This window comes from Rhipicephalus microplus, chromosome X (assembly GCF_043290135.1).
Source record: "Rhipicephalus microplus isolate Deutch F79 chromosome X, USDA_Rmic, whole genome shotgun sequence".
NCBI classification, from domain to species: Eukaryota; Metazoa; Arthropoda; class Arachnida; order Ixodida; family Ixodidae; genus Rhipicephalus; species Rhipicephalus microplus.
Window position 1 is genome coordinate 195,785,629 of NC_134710.1, and position 27,363 is coordinate 195,812,991.

The 27,363-nt window shown below is 44.2% G+C and overlaps 2 protein-coding genes across 3 annotated transcripts in view; one reads left to right on the forward strand and one right to left on the reverse strand.

The window, feature by feature from the left end:
• Positions 1–27,363, reverse strand: part of Syn1 (Syntrophin-like 1) — a 182,352-nt gene that overhangs the window by 117,633 nt on the left and 37,356 nt on the right. The window lies entirely within an intron of this gene.
• On the forward strand, positions 1,287–19,651 carry LOC142776827 (uncharacterized). Of its 2 annotated transcripts, XM_075881185.1 has the most exons (9): positions 1,287–1,430; positions 1,985–2,082; positions 2,284–2,466; positions 5,718–5,802; positions 11,424–11,573; positions 11,658–11,870; positions 15,107–15,281; positions 16,723–16,799; positions 19,354–19,651. In XM_075881185.1, exons 1-9 carry the CDS (start codon positions 1,287–1,289, stop codon positions 19,627–19,629), a joined length of 1,401 nt encoding a protein of 466 aa, XP_075737300.1. In that variant the 3' UTR covers positions 19,630–19,651. The 2 variants fall into 2 exon arrangements, with proteins under 2 accessions (XP_075737300.1, XP_075737299.1); XM_075881184.1 differs by having other exon boundaries at positions 11,424–11,870.

Sequence of the window (27,363 nt, forward strand, 5' to 3'; positions counted from 1 at the left end):
ATCACAGGCCATAGCAAATAGCGTCCATTGGATAATGTCGTCCTGTATCTTTGCAAATAACAGCTTTAATAACCAGTTAGAAAGCATATAGGTCTTCCTAGCTGAAGTTCCTGATCTCTCTGTGGACTCAGGTGCAATATTTTAGGCTTCAGAGCCAGCGGCTAGCTGAAGCTTTCAGAGAGGACAAGGAGCTAGGCAGCGATAAGATAAATATCTCGATCAGCAAGACCAGACTGCTCAAATCACTACAGTGATAGAGCGTGCCTTGCTTTGTCGCCGAGGAGAAATTGGCTCATACAACATGCTACTCGATGGGGTTAGTGGCACGCATTTCTTTTATTCCAGAGACGATACTTGCCCGAGAGCCAGATTTGTTGTTTGTGGTTCCGTGGATTTTGGGTGTGGTGTGCGTTCATATCGCTGTCTCATTACTTCCCGATATTTGCTCATAACATAGAGCAGCTTCCTGTAATAATTACTGTATGAAGGTGTATGACTCGTCAATCAAAAGTAGCGCTTAGCTTGAGAATTTTACCATGAAAGAAATTTCTTGTTTGACTGGTAGTAACACATTAATGTCTTAATTAATACTTAGTAAAAAAAGTGGAAGTTCCTTTCATTTTTGTAAAAAAAAAAGACCGAACAGCAGTACACTGAATCGGCGGAAATTTCAAAAAATCAGTAGATCTATTAGTGAATTGTGGCCCCTAGAATATACTGCCAGGGACCATAATTCAATCAGCAGTCGTATTAGCACTACTGCTACGGCTTCTGATTTGTATTTAATACTGTGGTACAGCGTGCCCATGATCATGCCAAATTCAATGTGTGCAGGCGCCATAGCAAAACGCGTTACGAGAAGGTTGGTCAAATAGCACGGTTGTCAAATAGTAACACTTCAAGGCACCTTAGACAGCATTATGGTTGGAACGGTTGGAATAAGAAACTGTCTGTTTATTTTTAAACTAAAACATACTTTAAAAAAATTATGGCCGTGTGACGTCGCTGTCACTGTAAAGTACCAGACCTTAACTTCACTATTTAAAGGAAAAAAAAAAGATAACTCTAGTTTGTGGTTCACTAAGTATTCCGGCTAGGTGGCGTCAGCCACCGCCCGATCTAAAGGGTACAGCCATATCAATCCATCCATCCATCGGCCGCCGCTGCGCCATCAACATCAACTGCAACGAGGAGGCACGTGCGTAGCGGGGCCATGAATTTTTGAGCGAGTGCATGTGCCGCGGCTGGCTTAAAAACGATTCTTTGTCTTGCGCCGCTGTCGCCCCATGCAATCGAAGTGCCTCGTTACATACGGCGACAGAAATGTCGCCGTCGCTTTCGACGAGCCGTGGACGGGGCGGGATTTAATTGAACACTTGAAAGGGTTGGACATGTTCTCAGAAGTTGACGCCTCTGCCATAGGCTTGACGGTGAGTCCTTCCTTTCTATATATTTCTACAGTCGTCGTGCTGCAGTGGTTGCCACAGCGTTTGTCATCGATTACTGTAGCTTTGTGTTGCATCTTTTTGCTTCGTCCATTCTATAGAAAAACCCGACAGCGCTAAGTTACATGTTATTGCTAAATTTCGCCCAATTTAAGCCTCGATGACAATCATTGCTGCACCGAATTTACCCCTCACTTCTTTAATCGTAGAAAACGTGGAAGGTATTTTTGTTGAGTAGGGAATCCTACTTCGAGATCGCGCTAGGTGTCGATTCCAGTAGTGTTCGGCATCTAGCGAGGCTGCACGTGTATGTGTAGCCGACGCTGGCAGTAGTCAAATTTATTTAGTGTGTTTATTAAATACAGTTAAATGTTGCGCTTTTCACTTGCTGTGGCGGGAATTCGGGACATGTAAATAGCACGAATGCTTGTGGCAACAGCAGGTCTTTGTTGGCCAACATTGCAACCATGACACTTCCAAATTTTTTATCCGTGTGTTATGTAGTGCCCTTCTGAGTTCTGGCATTCTTATTTTTCCAGCGTTTCGACGAAGACTTCGACGTTTTTGTCGACATTACAGAAGTGGACGTGATCGAAAATAAATCGAGAATAAAAGTCCGACTGACCAGCCAAGTCCGGTGAGTAGTTTTGCATCTTTAGCAATACACTTACAAGCTGCTTGTTGCACACTGCTTTGAGAAAAACGGTGGCTAAAGTTTTCATTTAAAACAGACCTCTCAATTGGATAAGCCTCTTAGCTTGGTAGTTGTAACAAAAAAAGGGTGAGGTGGTTTTTCATAACAGCTTGACAAAATGCAGTTTCTGTGTTGCTATTACAGGATAGCAGATGTTCTGGAAGAGTCTGCACAGCCGTCACAGCCAGCACGGACCGGTGCATACTGCCTCCCAGATGTACCACCAGACATTGCCTGGATGGTAAAATGCCACCAGCCAGGGCAGTACTTCGTAGGTCGCTCTCGAGTACTACAGTGGCTTCACCATGACTTGTACTTATACGACATGTGAGTAATATTTACGTAGATACTGTGCAATATCCTGTTTGAAAGTGCTTTGAAACTTTTCTTCACATTCATCTTTTACCCGCTCTCGTGGGTTAAAAAAAAAGGGGGGGGGGACATCCATGGTGAATAAACAAAAAAAATTGCAGAAAAAGCACTCAAATGCTAGAAAAAATATCTGACATGTCATAGTGCCATCTGTGCAGCTGAAGGAAGCTTCAATGAAGCATGACCCCTTGGTGACAAACCATGGAGTAGTCACAATGCCCACTTGTTTCCTCCCGTGATTAAATATATATTGTTTTTGTTTACATCATTGTGGTCACTATCTTCAAGGTACCAGCTGGTTGGAATGCTGCATAAAGTCTCGCTCAAATGCAAGGAGTAGAAAACAGTGGCATCAAAGTAGTGCCAGTGCCCCCTCCATATCTGTACTGACATTCTTTAATGAGCTAAAAGATCATGGTTTCAGCCTGCTTGTGGTAGCCAGCACAGAAAACTGTGATGACTCTTGAAAACTTTGTATAAGACCCAACAACAGGTATACGAACAATATAGATGCTTCTATGATGCCTTTCAATGCCTGTTGCATTGTTGGTACAGTCGACTCTTGTTAATACGAAGTTCCCGAGAACCGCAAAAAACTTCGAATTAAACGAACTTCCAATTAGGCAGAAATCACAAAAACATGGCATCTTTATTAGGTTCAAAGCCGGCAGTTCTTTACGAAAAGTAGTCGGTCATCTTCGTCTGCTTCTGTTTGCCGAATCTAGCAGTGGAAAGCAGGTTTTGGAAGGCGTAGATGTGCCCAAGTGCTTCTTTAGCGTTGTTCTCCCAAGTGAAAAACCGCTGCGCGAGAGCGAGGCCCGCAGCTACATCGGCAGCCTTCGGTTGTGGCTTGCTTTCAATGTCATCTTCGTCGTCGCTTTGATGAACGCTTTCGTGGGGCCGAACAATCTGCACAATCTCGCTGTCCGTCAGTGCACCGCACGTTTTGACTGTGCTGTCCACGGCGACATAATCTTCAAAGCAGGGGTCACCGAGGACGACGTCAAAGCTGCTGTCACCGAGAGCGGCGTCAACAATGCTGTCGTCAAGCTCGCTTCGCATTTCCACCGGCGGACAAGAAGCCTCTCCCGAAGAATTTGCCACGAAACCACAGGCCCTGAAGCAGTTGGCGATGGTCTCATTCTTCACGCAGCCCCACGCTCGCGCTAGCATGTGGATGGCACTAATTAAACTCGCCTCGTATTGCGAGGACTTATCCATGCACAGAATCATGCGCTCGATGAGATGCTTCCTGTACAGGACATTCACATTTTTGATTATGCCCTGGTCCATGGGCTGCAACACAGATGTCATGTTTGCGGGCAAGTACGCAAGATGGATGGCACTCAAGGCTGGTACGTCCATGTGGGCACTGCATTGGTCGACAAGGAACAACACCTTGCAGTTCGATGATGCGAACTTCCGATCCAGTTTCCTTATCCAGTCCCTGAAAATGTCGGACGTCATCCACGTCTTTCTGTTAGAAGCATAGTCGACAGGAAGGGTCCTGACGCCTTTAAAGCACCTAGGCTTAGCGGCCTTCCCGATCACAAGAAGGCGACATCGTTCAGTGCCAGTCATGTTTGCGGCAATCATAACAGACACCCTTTCCTTACTACGTTTATCGCCAGCACAGTCGTCGTCTTTAAACGTCAGTCTTGTCTGGTAGCAACCGATAAAAAAGCACAGTCTCGTCTGCGATAAAGATGTCTTCCGGCTGATACTCCTCAAGGTACCCGCGAAGATTCTCTGCTTTCCATGCTGCAAATGTTTCCTGGTCGACTGACGCCTTCTCTCCACACACGCTCTTGAAAATCGGGTCATGGCGCTGTTTGAAGCGCGTCAGTCATCCGTCCGATGCAGCGAAGTCGTTGATGTCCAACATTAACGCAAGAGATGAGGCTTTCGCTGGAATGACCTCACCACTGAGAGGAAGTTTGTTGTTGCGTGCCTCTCTGATCCAAATCAGCAGCGCCTTCTCCAAATCCGGGTAGGCGCCGGTGCGCATTCGCTTCCGTGACATTTTAAACTTGTAATTTGCAAAAGCATCCATTATTGATTGCTTGTTTTTTATAAAATTCGAGAGCATGTTAGGCTTAATGCCGTACTTCCGTGCAATGTCTTGCTTGGCAAGGCCTCCCTGCTCTACTTCTTTCAGGACTTCTTTCATCGCCAGATCAAGTGTTCGGTACGAGCCGCGTTTTGCCATTATTCAACGTCGTGGCCAGCCGAACACGAGGAAATAACTTGCGACGCGCAGCTGACACAGTCAACGAAACACAAGCAGAGACGAGAGAACAAGACTGACAGTGAAAGGGATAGCTCGACGTTCGACACGCCGGTGCTGACTGAACAATCTTGCCGCTTCATGCACTGTGGCCCTGCGCACAACGACGATGTCCACAACAGTGCGCTGCGGACAGCTACGATGGTGACGACAGCAGTGCGGTAGTTGTTCTGGCACTTGAAAAATTGCGCATTTTATTGAAACTAACGGTTGCCTCGAGGCTCTAGATTAAAAAATAACTTCTATTTAACCAATCTTGTGGGCTTTCAACTTCGAATTATTGAGCATTTTTTTCTATGGTGTTGCATACAAAACTGACGGGAACACCTCTTGACTTCTAATTAACCGAAAATTCCAATTAAGCGACTTCGAATTATCGGGAGTCAACTGTACATACACTGGATTTCTACTTATCTGAAAATGCCCCGCCATGGTGGTCTAGTGGCTAAGGTACTCGGCTGCTGACCCGCAGGTCGCAGGATGGAATTCCGGCTGCGGCGGCTGCATTTTCGATGGAAGCGAAAATGCAGGAGGCTCGTGTACTCAGATTTCGGTGCACGTTAAGAACCCCAGGTGGTCGAAATTTCGGGAACCCTTTACTACAGCGTATCTCATAATCATATGGTGATTTTGGGACGTTAAACGTCAGATATCAATCAATTACTTATCCAAAAATGCCTTTCTGATGTTTTGTTCTAGCCATACTTTCTGCAGTTATTACCCACAAAGAAACTTGGCTAAAGGCAACCTATTTTCTAGAAATGCAATGCCATTGCAATTGTAACTGTTGCGATTTTTATTCTTTGCATATCAAAGGGGCTCTTGCCCTCATACTCTTCTTTATCGATCTCTCGATAAAGCTTTGGTCTGCTAGTGAGTAACTTACATTCTTGCTTTTGTAAATATTTTTTCCTGCTAGGTACCCTGGGAAATTGTACACAGAGGCAGCACGGGCTTTGATCACCAGATTTCCTAACTTGGCTGATGTAGCGGGGACTGGCTATGTGAGTTCACATATTATTGCAGAATTGATTGCACTGAAAAGCTTGTCTAATAAATGCCTGCTTTTAAGGACCAACAGTGAAGCGAAATCAGTCATTGACAATAAAAAGATAGCTTCTGCAAGAATTTCAGAATTGAACATGGCTCCTCCTGTTCTATAAGCCATTATTCTAAATTGGGACAGGCAGTTACACATGATTAGCCGATGCAACATTCAATAGTGAAATGCTGCTCGCCCTCAAGGTCCCTGTGTGATGATAAATCTGCAGGCTTAACTTTGCTTCTGATTGGAATCATTGCATTTTCATTAAAAAAGTAAAAATTAAAAAATAGCAACGGCACTTTATTACATGAATACGTATTCATGATGTGAGGAAAGGTAATGTTAGAAAGCTGCACTGCCTTCACACCATCAAGTGAGTCTACCAAGAAGTCAGAATCCACTACGTTTTCGGTCATTAAATACCTCCATGAAACTAAGGGAGAGCTTCATATGTGACGATGCATTATCACTAAGAGCATTGTTCGCAGTCCAAAAATGCTTGTGCGCTGCAAGACAGCATGTAAAGTGCATGTGCTGCACCATTCTTTTTTTCTAGTTAGCTGAGTCGTGGTGCAGCAGGTGATGTTGAACATGTGTTGTGAGCCTGCAGGTCATTCCGTTTACAAAGGGAACAACCAAGCAGTGTCATTCGGTTTAGTGAGTAATGAGGAGCAGTGTAAGGAACGCCAACATGCCAAACAACATGGCTGTGGTGATTTCGCTTAGGTGTTGTGAGCTTTGTCTTGTTTTTCTTCCATCTTAATCTTTAAAAGGTGGTGTCCCTTCAACAAAAAAGTTGAGGTGCATGGAACAGCTTAGTTTTCCTCTTTTGGTCGCTAAATGAAGGTGCTCTATAGCAGCTATCTTGCATCAGTGCTTCGTTTTTGATCTCCTGATATGGTGCCGTTCATGTCTTCACAGAAGAGAGAACACCTGCTATAGGGAAAAAAGTCCCGCAATATGCTAAAACAATAATTTGTGCTTGCTTATGGGTGATGGGGTGCAACAGCCCATATGTGTGCCTGTGGCACCACAAGGGCTTAGTGTGTATGCACTGTGTTTTTCAGTGAGCACTAAAAAGTAGAACATATTCAAACTGTGCTCACCGCACCACAGTGGCTGCTTTTCATTTAGTGGTGAAGTGCAGAAAGAAAAAAGGAACATCCCAGTACTAAGAACAACTTCTTGCTGGGCGAGTTGGTGCATGTCTGTGGTTTGTAATGTTGCACATACAATCGAACAAACACAGGAAGTAAAAAAGCGTAAACGGAAAGAGCGCAAACTATCAACTGGCTTTATTCCTTTGGTTGCTGTAAATATATGCACATTTAGCACATGTCCCAAAAAAATTTGAAAGAAGGTTTGTTTACATAGACGTATGTATATGTAAGGCATATCGACATGAGGCGTGTATTGGCCCATAATCGCAATGGCAACGTATTGCTGCGTCTCTTGCAGCACACATAGAGGAACTCTGAGTTCTGAAGAGAAAAAGGTAAGCCGTAAACTTTGCCCCTTGTTTTTTTTTTTTTTTCCCCAAGCTGATGGTTTTTTTAGCATGAGCTCCGGCTACTGCTCTCGAAAATACGTGTTTGCATTCTCCTTTCTATGCAAGTAAGACGTGCAATAGCATTTGTATTCGTGTTCCCATAAATTGTTGCATGCCAAAGCAAGGCAGTTTTTGCAATGTTTCCGCTAGCAGCTGTTTACCAAGTTAAGGCGACTCATACACTTATGCAGAAGCCACCTTCATGCAACGAACTTTATCACAGCTAATTGTGTGTGCCTACGTTTCATTGCATGTGCTGAGCACATCGCATGCTTGAAAAATGTACGCAGTCATGCGCAAGTCATCCCACTAACCGATGGCATGCACTTGCTTCTAATTGAGCATGTGCCGTTACCCAAACATAATAAACAAAACACATCAACGAAATATAGGCACACGCAATTAGCTGTGATGAAGTTAATTGCATAAAGGTGACTTCAGCGTGTAACATAAGCTTCTCCGTCACTTGGTAAATGGTTGCTAGCGAGAACATTACAAAAACTGCCTTACCTTGGCACGCAACAATTTTCGGGAACACGAATGCAAATGCTATGGCTCGTCTTACTTGCATAGAAAGGAGAATGCAAACACGTATTTTCGAGAGCAGTAGCCGGAGCTCATGCTAAAAAAACCATCAGCTTGGGGAAAAAAAAAAAAAAAACAAGGGGCAAAGTTTACGGCTTACCTTTTTCTCTTCAGCACTCAGAGTTCCTCTATGTGTGCTGCAAGAGACGCAGCAATACGTTGCCATTGCGATTATGGGCCAATACACGCCTCTCGTCGATACGTCTACGTAAACACACGTGAGCCTGTGTGTACTGCGCCATGTGGAGCCTCTAACATAGCTGCTATGCACACAACGGCGGACAGATGGCAGCGATTTTGCATAAGGCCTATACTCGCACATAGTACTTCAAAGCACCAGCATTTGCACGCCAGCTCAATATTTATTGATCAGAGGTGTGAGCTATCGAAAAGTCAACAGGCAGTGGGGATTCCTAGAAATTTTCGATAAAAATATTTCACGTGAGTCATCTCTTTCAATAAAAATATTCTCACCGAGTTGCGATCGCTAATATTTCATATTTCAAGGAACGAGATCGAAAGGTGTCAAGTAAGGCACAGAGCACACGAGATATTAGTGGTAAACAGCATTGACACAAAGTTCAAGGAAGTCAATTGCATGCAAATGGACTCACTGGCTCACTGAGACTGATAAACAGCGCTAGTCTGAGTTTTGGTGTCTCTGAGTCCGAGCGAGTCCCAAGGGCAAAATATATTTCATGAGTGAGCGTATGTGAGCTCTTCATCTTTGCCGACCTATGTGTGTGCCATTTCACATGCTAGATGGTGTTAGTTGCATCCGGCGGCTTGTCGTTCTCTTAGCTCTTTCAAACTGAAGGTGCAACTAGCTGACAATAAGCACACTACTTATGTGTTGTGAACTGCAGCAATCAATGGACTGTGGTATGAATAATTGGCCACCAGAAAGCTATTGCAAAAAAAAAAATAACTGCACTTCAAAATTGTTGTCACAGCCCTTTTAAGGGACGTGGCAATGAAAATTATCTTTATTTATGAGGCCAAAGGGATGAAATTCGGCATGCAGATGTCATTTGTTGTGCTGATATCATAACTGGAATCGGTTTTGAGCTATCTAATGTACCTCTTGAGTTACAACACTTGATAGACTCTCATTGTCATCCCAATATTAATTAGCTAATTAGACATAAGCTTGTCAAAATTTTTGCATAAGGATATTCACAAGGCTTCATTTTGTGCCATAATGCTATTGGTTTATTTTTAATATTTAAATAAGCACACAAATTTTTTTAATGTCCCAGACATATTGTCTTACCAACAACTTTTATAAAAAGCCAATTAGAAAAGTCCGTATGATGTGTACACAAATATGGACAGCTTTACCGCACTCACCCATGTTTGAGAATCTAAGTGCAAAAAACGGAATGGCTATAGCTTAATTTGTTGTGAAATGGCATAGGGATGACTGACAGCAACTGCTCAAAAAATTGAAAGCTGAGAAAATGGAGCCCAAAGATTTTGGAGCTAGAAGTTGATAGAATGGAACTCTGAAGGAAACTGGCTTTATTTTTCATTGGAGAAATGCATCTTTGTGGCTATCTAGAGCTCCAATTTGTCCTCTTTATGATGCCAATATGGTGGCACTGTGCCAAGGGAGAGCTTCAAATTTGCATCTTGCTATGCCCAATTTTCACATAGCTTTTTTTGACGACATCCCACTAGTGAAATGCTTGTTTCTCAACTTTTACTGCTTATTTGGGTCTAAAATCACACTATGATGTGACACATGGTCTCAGGATTGCAGAAAAGAATAATTGAAAAACTGAACATTTTGACCAAATTACGATTCCCATTGCCACGTCTCCCCTTAAATATGCTCTAACACAATAATCATGTTCTGGCATAAGCTATTTGAAAATATTTTGTGCACTAGAATCCGATTTCAGAGCAGACATAGTGTTGGAAGTTATAATTATGCGCCTAAAATACCCCCGAGACCAAATTTTGAAACTCAGGTGCATGTGTGCGATAGTCCTGCATGCGTGAGCACTTCTTAGTGATTATTAGCGAGAAATGTTGCCGTTAAAATATTTTAATTTAATTTCAAAGTAAGCAAGAGTGCGCATCTGAGTTTGCATCAACTCGCAACATCACCACTAATATGACAGAGACAGAGCTCCATGTGATGTTTCGAAAGAAAAGCGAGTATTGTCAACATCACAAGATGTCATGCAGTGCCCGCGTGCACAATACACCAACTGAAATCTGGCAAGGACTATTTTTTGTCACCTCCCCACGCTGTCTTGTCACGCTGCTCTCAATGTGGTAGTTGTTGCTTCGGCCAGGATTGCTCTTTTTATTTTTCTGGGGGGAAGGGGGCACATATTTAGCACTGGCATCGTTTCATTGTTTATCACACATGGGGCCCAGTTTTTATAACTGAGAACAACACCATGGCTTAAATGCACATTATCTCGCACTCTCTCTTTCTCGGACACTGGTTGCTTGTTGGTATTTAGGGGAGCATTTTGAACTGACATAAAATTGTTCTAATTCAGTGATGCTAGCATTATTTATACAATGCATTTGAGCATTAATGATTCAATTTTGGGATGTCCAGACACAAAGCTACAAACTGCAGAAATGAAGGAAAGAAGTGTAAACTTAAGGGCTCATTTTTTTTGTAAACAGATTATTCCAAGAACTAACAGACAACAACGCCAAGGAAAGTATAGGGAATGCTATCAGAAGTAACTGTAATGTAAATGTTAATAAAAGTGAACGAAAAAATAACTTGCCACCGGCACGGATCGAAGAGTGTTCCACACTCATTGTAGTGGCAATGGGCAACACTGACTGACCCTCCCACGTTTAAATACACATATAGTATACCCATAAGGTGGATGGGGGGATGACCACCACTGTGGCTCAGTGGTAGAGCATCGGACGCATTATTCAAAGGCCTTTGGGCCGGTACCTGCCAGTGGCAAGGTATCTTTTCGTCCACTTTTCTTTTGTCACATTTACATTACAATTACTTTTAATACCATCATCTATACTTTTCTTGGCATCATCACCATCTATTCTCATTATTAATCACTTAAACTGCAGTAATGAAGTTACAAGCAGAACATTCAGTGTAGTTTCCCTTTAAGCTCAATAAGTACCCTTGTGGGGTCAGAAAAAATAAAAACAAAAGCAGAACAGAAGTGCCGGGGAGGTAAATTTCTTTTTTCATATTTTCTGTTATAAGTTATTGATTAGAGCAATGTTTATTTTCAAAAGAAAAGGGATGAATCAATAACAACTTTCCGAAATACTTTTATTATGTGATCTCACTCAACCAAACTGTGATGACAGCTGCTGCAGTGGCACTCATTCCTTGTACTTGTTGCCAGTCATACTTTTGTGTGTGAGGCGATCCATGATCACATGATTGCAGTTACCTATTTAAATAACATATTTAGTAACTCTCTCGTGCTTTACAGGATTCATGGCGAGAAGCTCTAAGATTTAAAGCCAAATATGAAAGGAAGAAAATGAAGGCATTAACAAAGGAGAACACAGAAAGAATTCCGCGGAAGAAGAAGCCTACAGAGGACGAGTGCACTGCTCCTCGGCGCACTGAGAGGCCTAGTGTACGTATTTCAAATTTTGCACAGCCCTGCAGACATCAGGTTTGTCTTTGCCATCTGGCCAACAAAATTTATCTGTGCTTTCAGGCAGCTGTCTTGGCTGACGCAGAAGATGCCGAGACCATTGCTGGTCACGTTTTGGCAATGACGAAAGAAGTTGCAAAGGCCAGGCCCGACATGGCCTATATTGAGGACTGTATGAGCAGAACTTTGCCAAGCAGAAGGGAGTGGGTGTCCCAAGACAGCCCATCTGTTGATGACATCATTAAGAAGTACCCTGCTCTTTTAATCGGCTCCATCGTAAGTTTTTCAGTGTGCATTCATGAATCGAAAGTGGCTAAAAAGTGCCCAGGGAAATAGCATGCTCTGCTGTTTCGGCCACATCCATCCATTCTTGAGATGTTTGTTTTGCAATTATTTGTTGTACAGTTGTTCTAAGTATTTTATTAGTTCATCAAGCTTTTCAAAATTTTTATTCTGCAGTTTATTTGATATAAACTATTGAAATGTTATTTACTGACTGTTTGAATTGTTCACTTTATGCTAACATGATGCATATGTACAATGGCTTGAACAAGAATGCAGTAAAACCCTAATGTACATTTTTGATTAAAGTGTAAAAAGTACACCTAAGATGTGAAAAAACAGGAAAAATGAAAATAATTTAGCATTGCTGAGCTGTATGGTTTATTTCATTGCTTACACTTATTGCTTTTACTGTTGCGTGGTTCTGTCCAACACACAACCCGAGAGTCTGCTTGTTTAGGGAATATCAGGGAAGCTCGAAACACAGAAATCGCTTGTTGTGACGTCAAGATGGGGCAGAAAGGGGATACAACATCCTTTCTACTACTGATAGCATGAAGCGAGTGAAAGCAGTGTTTGAGTAATATTTCAGTTCATCAAAGAAGCAATGGAGAGTGCCTCTGAACTTGACGCAATATAGAAGTCGCACAAAGAGAATATAAAAGACGAAGCAACAACTGCAAACCTTTGGCAGATAGCAGAGCAACTCTTGGATTTGTAATCTAGAGTTGCCAGTTCTGCTTATAACAGGAGGATTCGGGCTTCTTTTTCTGCCGATTTGTTTGGAGAATTTTTCAGTCGCCTGTCGCGTTTTAGTTTGGGGTAATTTGCATTTCCAGCAAATATAGTTATTTTAGTTGTCACGTTCCAGAATCCACATTTGTCATTTACTAATAACATTTTTGTTGACTGAAACGTGAATGCATAGGCGTTTACAGGGTTCCCCATAAAGGGGGCCAAAGGTTCGTTGCAGTGGCCCTCAACCCTACTAAGTCTACGTATGGGGAAGATTTTTTGCTCCCCCTTCCCTTAGGTGACTAGGTGAGCTAGGCTGGCCCCTGTGACCCGCTTTCCATGTGCAGGCCTATGGTTATGTGTTCAAACATATGTTGAGGGAAACTCAAGTAAACGTCAAATATATGTCGGGGGAAAATTATAAATAACGTTCATCATGCCATGGCAACATAATGGAAACCATGCTAAGAAGTATCTATGTGCTTTTGTTGATAGTCTTGTATATTGATTCAAGAAATCGTGGAATCACTAGGATTATGCCAAATAGGCCAATTTAGTGCTTCAGCACTAATTTGTGAATGCAAGATGAACTTACTGGTACATTAGTGACAGTAAAAGGGTCAAATAAAACTTGCAACATTGCCTGGTGCATTTACTCATGACAATCAGTCAGTTGTTCGAGTGCCTGGTGTAATACCGTAGAAAGTCTAGTGCTACGGCAGCCAAAGTGATCACTACTTCACGATACCTTTGCGAGATTGTCGCCTTATTTGCCAATGTTTGGTAGCTACAACATATCACTGTTGGCATTGTTTTGTGTCATTGTGGTTTGTAGGAGATGGCCGAATGCCCTGCAATAGTGACTTTGAAAGCAGTTGTCTAAAAAAATGGCTCCTGTGCCAGCTCATCTTAAAGCTATTCTCTAGTACATGCATTGCCACACTCAGCCACAATCTAGTTGACAAATGGAAATTCAAATTAAACTGTGGAAGGTTAGAGTGGCATCATCCACAGAAACATGGTAAATTTATGCTATTTTATTGGCATTATGTGATTCATTTTGAGGCTGTAAAAGAACAACTAAAGTGCATGCAGCACACCCATTCAGGGGAAAGCGAATGTGTGCCAAAATTGGCAAGGTGCATGCTTTGATAATTTATGTTAATTTGGCTTGCTGTACAGAGCAGCATAAAGTATTTTTGAAGGTTTTGCAGTAAGTCTGCAGTTGTCCTTGCTTATATTAAAATTTTATAGTATACTTGTTTTATGACACAACTGGTGGTGCGTCACTGATGTACATCCCTTTGTCTCTGCACTTTTGGCTATAGTCACTCATATTACATCATAGCGACAAGCTACTAACATCTAGATTTTCAATAGCTATATTGACCAAGCGGCAGGAATGAGTAATCTGTTTGCTAAACAGCTTATTTCGTCACTTGCTGCTTCAATGCATCGAATTCCTTGGCAGGACTTACGAAGATTATGTCCTGCTATGTACTTTACTTGTGAAACTGGCAGATAGTAACCTCCGCATTTTATTTCAAAATTGCCCTTTTGTGCTTGGTAGGAGTAGGTCGAACCTTTTTATAAAAGACACTGATTTAAAATAGAAATTGGTATAAGAGACAGCAGTGTGTCTACATTGAAATAGGTGTTGATAAGAAAATGCATAAGTGATACCCATGCTTATAAGAAACACCGCATAAAAAGACAAGAGTTGCTCCTCAGTACAAATTTCTTATAAAGGGGTTCAACTGTATTTGAAAGTGGCTTTGTTTGCCTTTTTGAAAAATTAACAAAAAGCTGGTATTAAGAAGACCGGCAGAAAGAAAGAAAATTTAGACAGTAACAAGGTTAGTTGAGCACACTAATAACAAATGTCTGGTATGTTCCAAGGAACCATAAATATACTCAGCTCAAATGCATTCGCTAGCAGTTTATCTCACATCCATAGCACCATGGTGCTGTGGATGGCACTGCAAATCCAAAACTTAGAAAGTATGTCCCATTTCAGAAAACTGTTGCAAGGTATGAAAATGATGCTTCAAAGCCTTTTTCATAACCTGGTGCACAGTCTCATTTCCTAATATTTTTTAACTGCACACGTATCTGAGCACTTCTGCAACTCCTTAAAAGGGAAAGATATTATGCATTTGTAGCACGAAGCTCAACCGAAATCCTCGTGTATCTTTTAGGATGAAAGCTTTGTTCTGTCCATGGAAATGTTGAGGAATCCATGAAAGTTTTTTTGTAGCTTGGTGCTACAAATGTGTGGTTGTCCATTTTTGTTTTTGTAACAGTAACCGTCTTGCCACATTGCAAGAGCCCATAAAACTGATTAACATCATCTTCAGCATTTTTATTCATATTACTGTAATCGTGAACCTGACTACACGTTTTGCAGTGCTGTGACCTTGTGCAATGTTGTACCGCAGATGCAAGTAAGTCTATAGGGTTTACCGTCATTAAAATGCCTTATGAAAATTTTATAGGTGCAGCTGGAATTCAGGTTGCTTACCAAAGTGCCCATAATGGAGAAACTGGAAGAATTCTTGGGGCCTGCTTCAGGAAAAATAGTAAAAATAGCCAGACAGAAACGTCACATGCAAAAGTTTCTGGAAGACCTCGATGCTGTTCTTGTCGATGCCTCTGAAGATGCATCCGAGGGTAATTTCAAACATTTCTACGCTAACATTACCACCTTTCTTTGTATCTAGCTTCCAGTAGCGCCATTCTTCCGATTTTACGTCAAGCAAATTGGGTGCTGTAAAATTGAATGTATTAGGCAAGATTTGTTTGCACAGTTCTACATTGGTTGACTCAGAGCATGCGTTCGATTAGTCTATCACTATATGCACTTGTTTTGAAAATGCAATGTCACACTCCTAGAAACTGGCATTAAGTGCCAACGACGTGATTACAGGTAGCTATTACAGAGATAAATTTATTTCAAGAGCTCATGTACAGAAGCAATAAAAATTGCTTAAATATCTCAGCTGCTGAAGATCTTAAACTGCCTCTATTTGTGCAATACATTCACCACTGCTTGAACTTCTCAGCTAAAGCTAGGTTGAAATACAGTTCATTCTGTGCTCAAACCAATAAAATAAAATTTAAGAAAATAAGTTTTGTTCAATGATGGAACCAAAACTGAAGCACAGATGAGCACAAGCAAAAGACCAGAATGTTGGAAACAAAGATTACAGAAGAGGCAAAGTTCTGTATTTGTTGTGTGCCATGTGCGTTTAATTGCAAGCACAGCCTGCACGCCCACACAACGAAGTTGGTTGGTGGTCGATATAATGATGCTCACTTATTCTTGACGAAGTAGGGCAGTGACGCTCTTCCGTGTTTTAGTATCGCGGCTGAATGTGGGTGAATTTCATTTCTTCTCAAATATTACTAGAGGTCGGTTTTTGAAAATTTCTAAACTGCAATGGGATTTTTGCATGAATGAATTCAATACTCCCATTTCACAAAATGCCTACCTCCACTAATAAAAAAAGGTAATTTAACATTCTTACATACAGTTCAAAGTGATTTCTTTAGTCTTTTTAAAGGGGTCGTAGCAGGCAAGATGGGTGCCACTGTGTTTTCCAATACTTTTCTTGAGTTTTCAATTTATTTCTGTGCATTCTACATTTGGCAATGGCAAGGATTAAAATTCGTGCCAAAATTTTTTTCACATCTGAAAGCACGAAGATGTAAACTGCATCTTCTAAAGGTACGATAAAAATTTTGTTATATTATGTCTTGCAGTGCTATCCCCAATGGGAATTAGGTTCTGCTGCTTAAACACCATAGCAATACACAAACTAGTTGTGTAGTAATGTAGATGTAAGTAAGCACGTCTACTCCTTCTCACTTCACATTAGGTATCCAGCTGGTCTGTGGTGCACGTGACTGTGAATTTCGCTTGGCTGGGTGACCCTGCATACTTCCTAAGTTTGAGTGTAGTTACCATGACTACCCCATAAAAGATAGTCAGTCATGTACACCATTACAGCCTCTATGTTTCTAGTGAGTTGCTAAAATGGCAGTTTGAATCCAGCTTGTAGCTTTTGCATTTAAGTACTTTTTGAAACAGTGCAACTCACGGTTTTTTCAGAGGTGATGCTCACTGCTGCTATTTGTGTCCTTCCGGCAATGGTGAAGGAAAGAATGGATGCTTTCATCTGCAAATTTGTGAGTATAATTCATAGTTTGTATATTACTTTCCCTGTGAACTGCAGTTGTGAAGTTGCCATCTGTGATAAATGTTTGCTATATCTTTTGCAAGTGAATTGTTGAAAAGCCTTTCAACCAGCCATGTCCAAGACGACTTTCACGTACCATTTATGCATAGGTTACCCAGTACAGTAGAAGCCCGCCATAATGTAGCCCGCTCGGAGGCTACATCACTGTCAGCCACTCTTTGCATTGTTTTTATAGGATTCAATGAATCGGTATCTCCACTGTTTGAAATGCCATGAACTGGCACTCCAAGCTGACCAGAGTGGGCACGTTGATTTTTTATGCAGCCCGAACTGGCTTAAGGATGCATTCAGTGATGTGATGTTGTGTATCGCGAGCCATGATATGGTTTTTATTCGTGTCACCATAAGCATAGATCTTAGAACCTGTGTAATGCTATGTAAGCACGGCATCTGTGCCACCGTCGTCATCCCCAGCCTATTTTTGTGTCTTCTGCAGAATGAAGACCGCTCTAAAATTATCTCCAATTTACCCTTTCTTGAGCAAGCCGATTCAGTTTCATCCCTGTGAGCTCCCTAATTCTGTCGCTCTAGGTGATTCCCTGCCTTCTCGGCTTTTCCTCTTTTTTTTTTTGCATTCATTCTGCTTCTCTTGCCCCCAGTTGTTTGTTTTACTCTTTGTATGGCCGCACCAAGTTTATTTCTTTCAACCTGCAGTACCCGACTGTCTCACCCAATCTGGTGTTTTCTAATAGCTTAATGTTTTACCAACCATTTCCTGTTTCATGGTATGGTACATGGTCCTTAAAGGGATACTGAACAAATTTTTGGCCACCAAGATATTCAATCAAATTGGAAGTGGGGTCCTCAAAGTGATCGGGACAACCTTCATTCCAGGCAGAAACTACAGGGAAATAATGAATTTAATGCGTTTTTAACAAACTACTACCGCATCCAGCAGCCACGCCGTTCACTACAGGAGGTGATGTTTCGTGACGTCATACCCACCCGAGATGGGCACACTAACAATGCGGGCCCTCTACTCGCTCATCTCCCCCTGCGGTTCCTAGAACCGGTATGAACAGCAGCGGTTGCAAACAGTTCTCCCCGCCGAGGCCAAGTAGCTAGGCAAAGCATCAGTGCTTTTGGGAAAGAGTGAGAGAAGAGGACAGGAACTCGTGCGCCCTGCATGTTTCTCGGCGAATGTGATGGCATGGTTTCCACTCGCACACAGACGCCACGGGTTGACAATTCATGAAAAATACAGGCAACTGTTCAAAAATATGGGAAATCAACTGTTTATCAGAACAGTCACATCTTCTGATTATAATCACGAATTTTAGTCAGTTTTCCAATTTTTGTTCAGTATTTCTCTAATTTTTATTAAGTTTCCCTGTTAGGCTCTAAGCCCAGATTACTTGTTGATCTGGTGGTACGTAGAGGTTTGCATACTTTTCATTTGAGGAACAGTGGCTGATTCCCTGTCATGATTTGAGAATGCATGCTTTATGCACTTCTGCCCATTTTTAATTTTGATTAATTTTTTTTCATAAATAGGCTCCCCTTATAGGTTTACATACGCTTGTGCAGACTCCAGGGTAGGCAGCCAATAATGAACTCTTTTTTTCTTTACTATTAGCTTTGTTGATGGCATATTCCTTTTTAGGCATAATTTTGTAGTTCTTGATATATATAGTCAATCTTTTTTTTCAATTCACTGCCATGTGTTAGCTCACATAGTTCTAAAGTGTTTTTTGTGCAAGGTTTTTGCAAATTAAGGGCACCTAGGCCAGAAACTGCATGGTCTTATCGCACTCAGTTTACTTGTGGGTTGTTTCTGTTGTCATGCTAGCATGCCATGCCTGCTCAATTTTTTTATGCCTTCAATGGAATCTCTTACAATAACATTTTCATCGATAATGCAGTTCTAAATGGAGTTCTAATGCAGTTCGATAATGCAGTTCTAAAAGACAATCTAAATATGATTGTATGTGCCAGTACCCCTATATATAGCCAAACAAATTGGAGTCATGTAGCTTTGTTATATTTTGCGTAACTGATTGCCAAATTCGAAAAAAGCAGCAGAGCAAGTAAGCGTGGCACCCCACCTCTCCGTCATTATTAATTTACTGTGCTTCGAACAATTTTTTTTACAGCAAAACCAATTGCGGATCTCTTCTTTCCACTGATCAAACAACAATATAAAATTCTGAAAAAAATTTAAGAGGTCGACCAGCCATGGTTTGTTCAATCTTACGTGGAATCACACCTTTTTCTTTTTTTTTTTTCAGAACGAATTATTGGGTTGTGTGTAAACAAGACCAGTCACTAAACTGTGGATAAGCCTGTAGCCTTAGTGCGAATGCTTTATGAATTATTAAGAATGTTCCTTCTAGTTTGGAAGCATGCTTTGCAAATTAATTTCAGTTTCATTTATTTGTCAGTGTGCCGTAAAACATTACGTTTTATCTGTTCCTACATAAAGGAGCTGTTGTAATAATGAAGCAACAAGTTTTTTGTTGAAGTGTGCTTTTTTATTTTTGTAGGACCCCACAAAGACGCACTACGTGCCCACAGTCACATTCATGGGAAATGTGTTGACATCTGATGCATTTGCTGTGAGGCTGGAGGACATCGAAATTGCAGAGAAGAGCCTCTTGGCAGCAATTTCCACCCAGATGGCACTATACTGGGCTACCAATATAGTTTTTGATAAAAAAGCTCAACGAACGTTTGACGTTCTATCCCGCGCTCTTAAAGTGAAGAGTGGCCTACGGCCAACACCACTAGTCAGCGTAACACTGACCACCCTGAGCCATTAATGAATAAAGTTTTTTGAACGAATAGATGTGGATTTCTTATCTCTCCTGGAGCCTCTGTGCCAGACATGGCGCAACCTAATGAAAATCATGTTCTTGAAAACTTTTTTTCATTTGCCGCTGGGAGAGCTTGACGGCTGGTTTCTTAAAGAGCACTCGCACAAGTAATGAACTACATTGAGAGACATCGATCATGAGCAACTGCATGCGACTCTGATGAGGAACGTTGTGAAAGAGTAACCATCGCTCTCATTGGCGTGGAATATCCATTCTTCCCTGCGGGACTAATGGGAAAGAGTAACAATTGCTCCAATTAAGAGCACTCAGAGAGAGCAAGTGTTACTCCTGTGAGAGTATTCACAGAGCATATTACTCCTTGTAAAGAATAACCATCGCTCCCCGGGGAGTATTGATAAAGACTATCTGTTACTCCATCAGGGGCATACGGAAGGACTAAGCGTCACTCCCATAGGAGCATTGACAGAGAGTATCCATTGCTCCTTCTAAAGAGTAACCATCACTCCCCTGGGAGTATTGAAAAGGACTATCTGTTCCTCCATTGGAAAGAGTGTCACTCCCATAGGAGCATTGACCAAGAGCATCCGTTCCTCCTTGAGGAGTTTAGGAAGGGAGCAATGGATGCTCTCATGCGGTGTAATTGCAAAGAGAACTGTTGCTCCCCTGACAGTATTAAAGAAGACTATCTGTTCCTCCTTTCAGGAGTATTGGGAAAGAGTAACCGTCACTCCTGTGGGAGTATCAAATAAGACTATCCGTTACACCTTTGAGGAGTATTGAGCAAGAGTAACCATTGCTCCCATGGGAGTAGTGACAGAGCATCAGTTGCTCCAGTCAGTTACTCTCTGAAAGAGCAACTGAAATTGGGGAGTAACGGTTCCTCCCGTCGCAGTTACTCCCGAAATGGTGCAATGGGTGTGGCAAGTCAGTTACTCCTCTAAAGGAGTAACCTCGACCCCCCTTTTCCTCCTTTACTTTTTAGAGTGTACGAAGAAACACGATCGTGCAAGAGCAACGGTCAAGCAGATGCCGGCGATGATCAGCACGAGCCGAGCGAGCCAAGCCCAGCACCCAGTACCCAAGCGGTGGCGATGTTGCTTGCCAACGACGCTCTTTCTTCTTCACAATTTGCCCCCGCCGAAAAAGAGCCATCCTGGCGACCTAAGAGTCTGGAGGCAGAGGGCTATAATATGGCTTAAGGCGGGCGACGTGGACGATGTCACGTCCACGCCGGCGCATGTCGTCAGATGGGGAAAGTGGCTCGATGAGAAAATTCACCGGCGAGGTTTGCTCCAAAACGCGGTATGGGCCCTCGTACTTTGGAACGAGTTTTGAGGAAATGCCGGGGGTTTGGTAAGGAACAGCCAGCCATACAAGTGATCCCGGGGAATAGCTGGGGCTTTGGGAAGAGTCGACGTTGTTTTCTTTCTGGCGCTGTTGTTCTCGAGACGTAAAGGTGCGTGCGAGTTCACGGCACTCTTCCGCATTTCGGGCAGCTTCGGACACAGATGGGCATTCGGATGCGTCAGGACTGTATGGAAGGAGAGTATCGATGGTGTGGGATGGTTCGCGTCCATAAAGAAGAAAGAAAGGTGAAAATCCAGTGGTAGACTGTGCCGCGGTGTTATATGCGAACGTAATGAATGGAAGAATGCGATCCCAGTTAGTATGATCGGATGTCACATACATGGCGAGCATATCGCCAAGGGTGCGGTTAAATCTTTCCGTGAGCCCGTTAGTCTGCGGGTGGTATGCCGTGGTCTTGCGATGAACAACATGGCATTCAGAAAGCAGAGACGTGACGACTTCTGATAGGAAGGCTCGACCTCGATCGCTTAGTAGTTCTCGAGGTGCACCATGTCGTAATATGAAGCGATGAAGGATGAAGGATGCTACGTCCCGCGCAGTGGCACTTGGAAGGGCGGCGGTCTCAGCGTAGCGTGTTAAATGGTCCACAGCGACTATAATCCACCGATTTTCATCTGATGTTGTCGGTAGAGGGCCATAGAGATCAATTCCGATCCGATCGAAAGGTTTGACAGGGCACGGAAGCGGTTGAAGCGCACCGGACGAGTGGAAAGGCGGTGATTTGCGACGTTGACAGTCAGGACAGCCCATAACAAATTTTCGAACGAAATTATACATTCCGCGCCAGTAGAAGCGATGGCGAATGCGTTCGTAAGTTTTGAAAACTCCGGCATGACCACATTGGGGATCGTCGTGAAAGGAGGCGCAGATTTGTGATCGCAAGCTGCGCGGGACAACCAAGAGCCACTTACGACCTTCGGTGGCGTAGTTGCGTCGGTGTAGTAGCCGATCACGAATGGCGAAATGAGCAGCTTGACGTCGGAGAGATCGTGGTACCGCAGTGGTTGACGATCCAGAAAGACAGTTAAAAAGAGAAGCGATCCACGGGTCCTTGTGTTGTTCACTGGTAAAGGAGTCGAGGTCGAGAGATGCGATGGAGATACCAGTGGTTCCGCAGGCCGAGTCGGGAGGTAAAGGCGAACGCGACAGGGCGTCGGCGTCAGAATTCTTGCGTCCGCTGCGATAGATGACACGAATGTCGTACTCCTGGATTTGCAGTGCCCACCGAGCTAGGCGGCCAGAAGGGTCTTTCAATGTGGCGAGCCAACAAAGTGCATGGTGGTCCGTTACCAGGTCGAATGGGCGACCGTACAAATAAGGGCGGAACTTGCGAAGCGCCCACACTAGCGCCAAGCACTCTTTTTCAGTGACGCTGTAATTGGCCTCAGCTTTAGTAAGTGTGCGACTCGCATAAGCGACAACGTATTCGGAGTAGCCCGGCTTGCGTTGGGCGAGGACGGCGCCTAGACCAACCCCACTAGCGTCTGTGTGAACTTCCGTTGCAGCTGTTGGGTGAAATGCCGAAGAATTGGAGGAGATGTTAGCAGACTACGGAGCGTGGCAAACGCGACGTCGCAGTCAGAAGACCAGGATGAAAGGTCTGCATCACCGCGTAGGAGGTTGGTCAGTGGTGACATGATCGATGCAAAATTTCGCACGAAGCGCCGGAAGTACGAACATAGTCCGACAAAACTGCGTAATTCTTTCAGTGTAGTAGGTTTCGGGAACTCAGCGACTGCTCGCAGTTTTGCAGGGTCGGGTCGAACACCATGCTTGGAGACGATGTGCCCTAAGATGGACAGCTCTCGCGCGGCGAAGCGGCACTTTTTAAGGTTCAGTTGGAGCCCAGCGTTGGTTAAACACGTCAGAACCAGTTGGAGCCGAAGCAGATGCGTAGGAAAATCGGGAGAGAAAACGACAATGTCGTCGAGGTAGCATAGACACACAGACCACTTCAGTCCACGCAGTGTGTTGTCCATGAGCCGTTCAAACGTGGCAGGAGCATTACAAAGACCAAATGGCATTACGTTAAATTCGTACAGGCCATCTGGTGTAATGAACGCAGTTTTCTGGCGATCAGCTTCTGCCATAGGAACCTGCCAGTATCCAGATCGTAAGTCTAAGGAGGAGAAGAATTCGGCTCCTTGTAGGCTGTCAAGGGCGTCGTCTATGCGCGGTAATGGATAGACGTCTTTCCGCGTCACGTTGTTTAATCGCCGGTAGTCGACGCAAAATCGAATCGATCCATCTTTTTTTCGAACTAGAACGACAGGAGATGCCCAAGGACTGTGCGATGGTCGAATAACGCGACGGCGTAGCATCTCTTCGACCTGGTCGTTGATGACGTGACGTTCTGCAGCAGAGACACGGTACGGTCTTTGACGCAATGGCTGGTGCGAACCGGTGTCAATGTAGTGGTGCACTGCGGAAGTCCGACCCAATTGCGGCTGAGAAACGTCGAATGAATTCGCGAAGTGCTGGAGGAGATTAAGAAGCTCGGCGCGTTCATGGGCACTTAAGGTGTCGGCGATGGAACTCGAGAAGGTGTCACTCGATGAGCACTCCAGTGGGGAAAGGGCATGAAGTTCGGTCGAGGTGCTACTGCACGATTCGTCTGGCATGTTAAGGAATAAAGAGGAATCGAGGTACTCCACTCGACCGAGACATTCGCCGGCAAGTAGCGTAAGCGGTGCAGAAAGGGGGTTGTGAACGAAAATATTGCTTCGGCCCGCAGTGACGTCGAGTGTAGCGAAAGGCAAGGAAACGGCTCTGCGGCTCATGAAAATGTCGGAAGGTGTAAACATTACTGTAGCATCGTTATAGTCATCGCAGCAAACCGGGACAACGGCAAGAGAGGCTGGCGGAATTTCAGTGTCCTCACGCACGACAAGTTTTGGCGACCGCTCAAGGGTTTCATGCAAAGGTTCGTCACACAGGTGCGAAAATTGAACTTCAGCGCGTGCGCAGTCGATGATGGCATGATGATTTGACAGAAAGTCCCACCCGAGGATAACGTCATGCGAGCACACCGAAAGGACGATGAACTCGACAACGTACATAGAGCCTTGGATGAATATGCGGGCCGTACAGGTGCCAAGAGGTCGAACTTGTTGTGCGCTAGCTGTACGAAGCGATAGTCCAGAGAGCGGCGTGGTCACTTTGCGTAGGGAGCGGCAGAGCTGGGCGGCTATAACAGAAACGGCAGCACCTGTGTCGACGAGGGCAAAGGTAGAAACACCATCGACAGATATAGCGACGACGTTAGCTGGTGAAGTGCGAGGACTTGAGCATTTCGACGACGGCGCAGTTCTTGCCTCTGGAACTGCGGCGTTCAGTTTTCCCGGTTGGAGGAAGCGGGTCTAGGACGCATTGGGGACAGTGATCGCCTGCGAGGAGATGGGGAGCGGGGAGAGTGAGTTTGAGGCTGGTGTGACCGAGACTCAGGAAAGTTAGTGTATCCATACTGCGGTGAGGGATAGGGAGCAGGTATGTGCATGGGCTGTGGGTCATACGGTAACGGCCGAGTAGCGTCGTGGAGTGGTTGGGAGCGACGGCGACAATATCGTGCCACGTGTCCTGGAGTACCGCAGGCGTAGCAGATCGGTCGATTGTCAGGAGTGCGCCAGGAATTGCTGACTCGTGGTGCGGCCCAAGGTGTCGAAAATGCGGCGGAGTGGGGAGCGACTGAAGACATGGGTGGCAAATGCTGCTGGCGGGGTCTGCTACGTACCACCTGGGCATACGTGAGAGGCGCGGCCACGGGCTGCATAGCCGGCGCATGGGCAACAGGCATGGCCACAGGCTGCTGGTGGGCAGCGACGGGAACAGCCTGAGCTACCTCTTCGGCAATAACGTCGCGGAGTGGTGAGGGCAGACGAGAGGACGGCGGCTGCTGCGTGAAGGGAATCAACGACAGTTGCCGAGCTACTTCTTCACGCACAAAGTCTTTAATCTCTTGCAGGGTTGGTGAGTGGTCGGGAACAGAAGTGAGACTGGAGAGCGAGTCGGCGTGTGAGGAAAATGGCCGAGTCAGGGCGCGCTGCTTGTTCAACTCGTCGAAACTTTGACACAAAGTGACAAGTTCCGCAACGGTGGCAGGATTACGGGCCAGGAGCAGCTGATATGCACCGTCATTTATCCCTTTGAGGATGTGTTGAATCTTCTCCGACTCGGGCATGGTGGTGTTCACACGGTTGCAAAGACCAATAATGTCTTCGATGTAGCTGGTGAAAGATTCCGTTGGCTTTTGTGCGCGAGTCCGCAAGCGTTGTTCGGCTCTGGACTTGCGGACTGCGGGTCGGCCAAAAACGTCAGCAAACAAGGTTTTAAAGATGGACCACGTCGTGATGTCGTTTTTGTGGTTGTTATACCACATTTCGGCCACGTCAGTGAGGTAAAAGATGACGTAAGTCAATTTGTCCGCGTCATCCCACTTGTTTGCGCTCACCAGTTCATAGTTAGCGAACAAGTCTTCCACGTCGGTCTCATCAGCTCCGCTAAAGACCTTGGGCTCTCGCAAACGAAGAACGCCGGGGTTGCTGGGGGATGGAGTGGAAGAGCCAGGTTGCGCGTTGTTGGTAGCCATGATGGGAGGTAGCGTTCGGTTGCGCAGCTCCAGGTTCAGGCGACGGCGAATGGCAGCACCCAGGTTCAGGCGACGGGGAATGTCAGCACCTTCCACCAATTGAAAAAGGGTTTATTGACGACTGTTGCGACGGTGGTCCTACGAAGAAACACGATCGTGCAAGAGCAACGGTCAAGCAGATGCCGGCGATGATCAGCACGAGCCGAGCGAGCCAAGCCCAGCACCCAGTACCCAAGCGGTGGCGATGTTGCTTGCCAACGACGCTCTTTCTTCTTCACAATTATATATATATATATATATATATATATATATATATATATATATATATATATATATATATATATATATATATATATATATGGCTGGAAGGGCCAAGATGCTTTTCCGCAGACCACTGATTTACCACAGCGAAGGTGGATTAGGCAGCGTTCTGTAGCGCTACCCCCCCCCCCCCCCTTTTTTTTTTCCACGATGGGTTTAGGTTTAAGGTACAACTTCTCGGCTCACTTGCAAGGAGCGTTTGACTAAAGTAACAATAGTATGCGTCCATTGGCCTGGCGATAGCCCCAGATATCTATCGCATGTGCCGTTGCTATGGCAACGAACGGGGTCGCCGGCAACACCGGCGTTCGCAGCGCATCGAGTTTGTTCGCACGCAGTAACAGCGGCATACGCTTCTATAGTTTTAGTTCCTAACATGCCATAGCCGCATCTGTCAACTAGGAAATTCATACTTCCCACGAAGTGTTGCTGGCTACGACAATGCATTTCTGTCTCGAAGTAGCGTCGTCCCGCCGATAGAGATCCGCTGCGGACCGATGGGCACGTGGCGTAGTTACTTCATCTGGTCGATCGCAGTTCGCGAGTACGGTTTGCGGGCCTAGATAGATCCCGGCATTGATTGATGACGCAAACTACAGGAGGCCAACGTGGACAGCATTTCTCACTGAAGTTACTGCAACTGAGCAAATTTCGAGGCTGGTCGGGCATTTTCGCAGCGCGGCGCAATTTCGACAAATTTCATGGCTTGGGCGCTGCTCGGCCCACAAATAGGGAATTGCATCAAATTTGGCGCAATTGGCGCAGCTGTTGCACTCCTGTTTACAGCAAACGCCTGCCTATTACTGATGTCTTGAGACAACGTCGACTGACTCGACACCGTTGTTTACGCGAGGTTAAGAAAAAAAAAGGAATACTTAGGCACTCTTCCTCGGTAACGCTCAGAATTAATGTTGCTTGCCCTCGAAGAGCAAATAAGGAGCAAATAAGGAGACAGTCTTCATACACGTCACTGGTCTGTCAATAGAAACTGTCAACTACCAGTAGCCTTTTCCAAAGATAACCCACTATGCTTCTGTAAGATATATAACGACACTCAGCCATGCTGTGCATGCAGGTGTCCCTTAACAGAGCCGTACGCCTCCCCTCCCCTCTTTTTCTATTTTTTTGTGTGTTTTGCGTCGAGGCGCTTCCAGTGGAAATAGATCTCTGGGTTTTAATAATAACAATAATAATAATAATAATAATAATAATAACAATAATAATAATAATAATAATAATAACAATAATAATAATAATAACAATAATAATTTATTATTATTATTATTATTATTATTATTATTATTATTATTATTATTATTGTTGTTGTTGTTGTTGTTGTTGTTGTCTGTCGCTCTTTCAGCCTATCATGACGCGGCAATGAATGATAATGTAGGAATGACGTTCAGCATAATGCGCAGGTGCCTTATGGCACCGGAGGTCAGCGC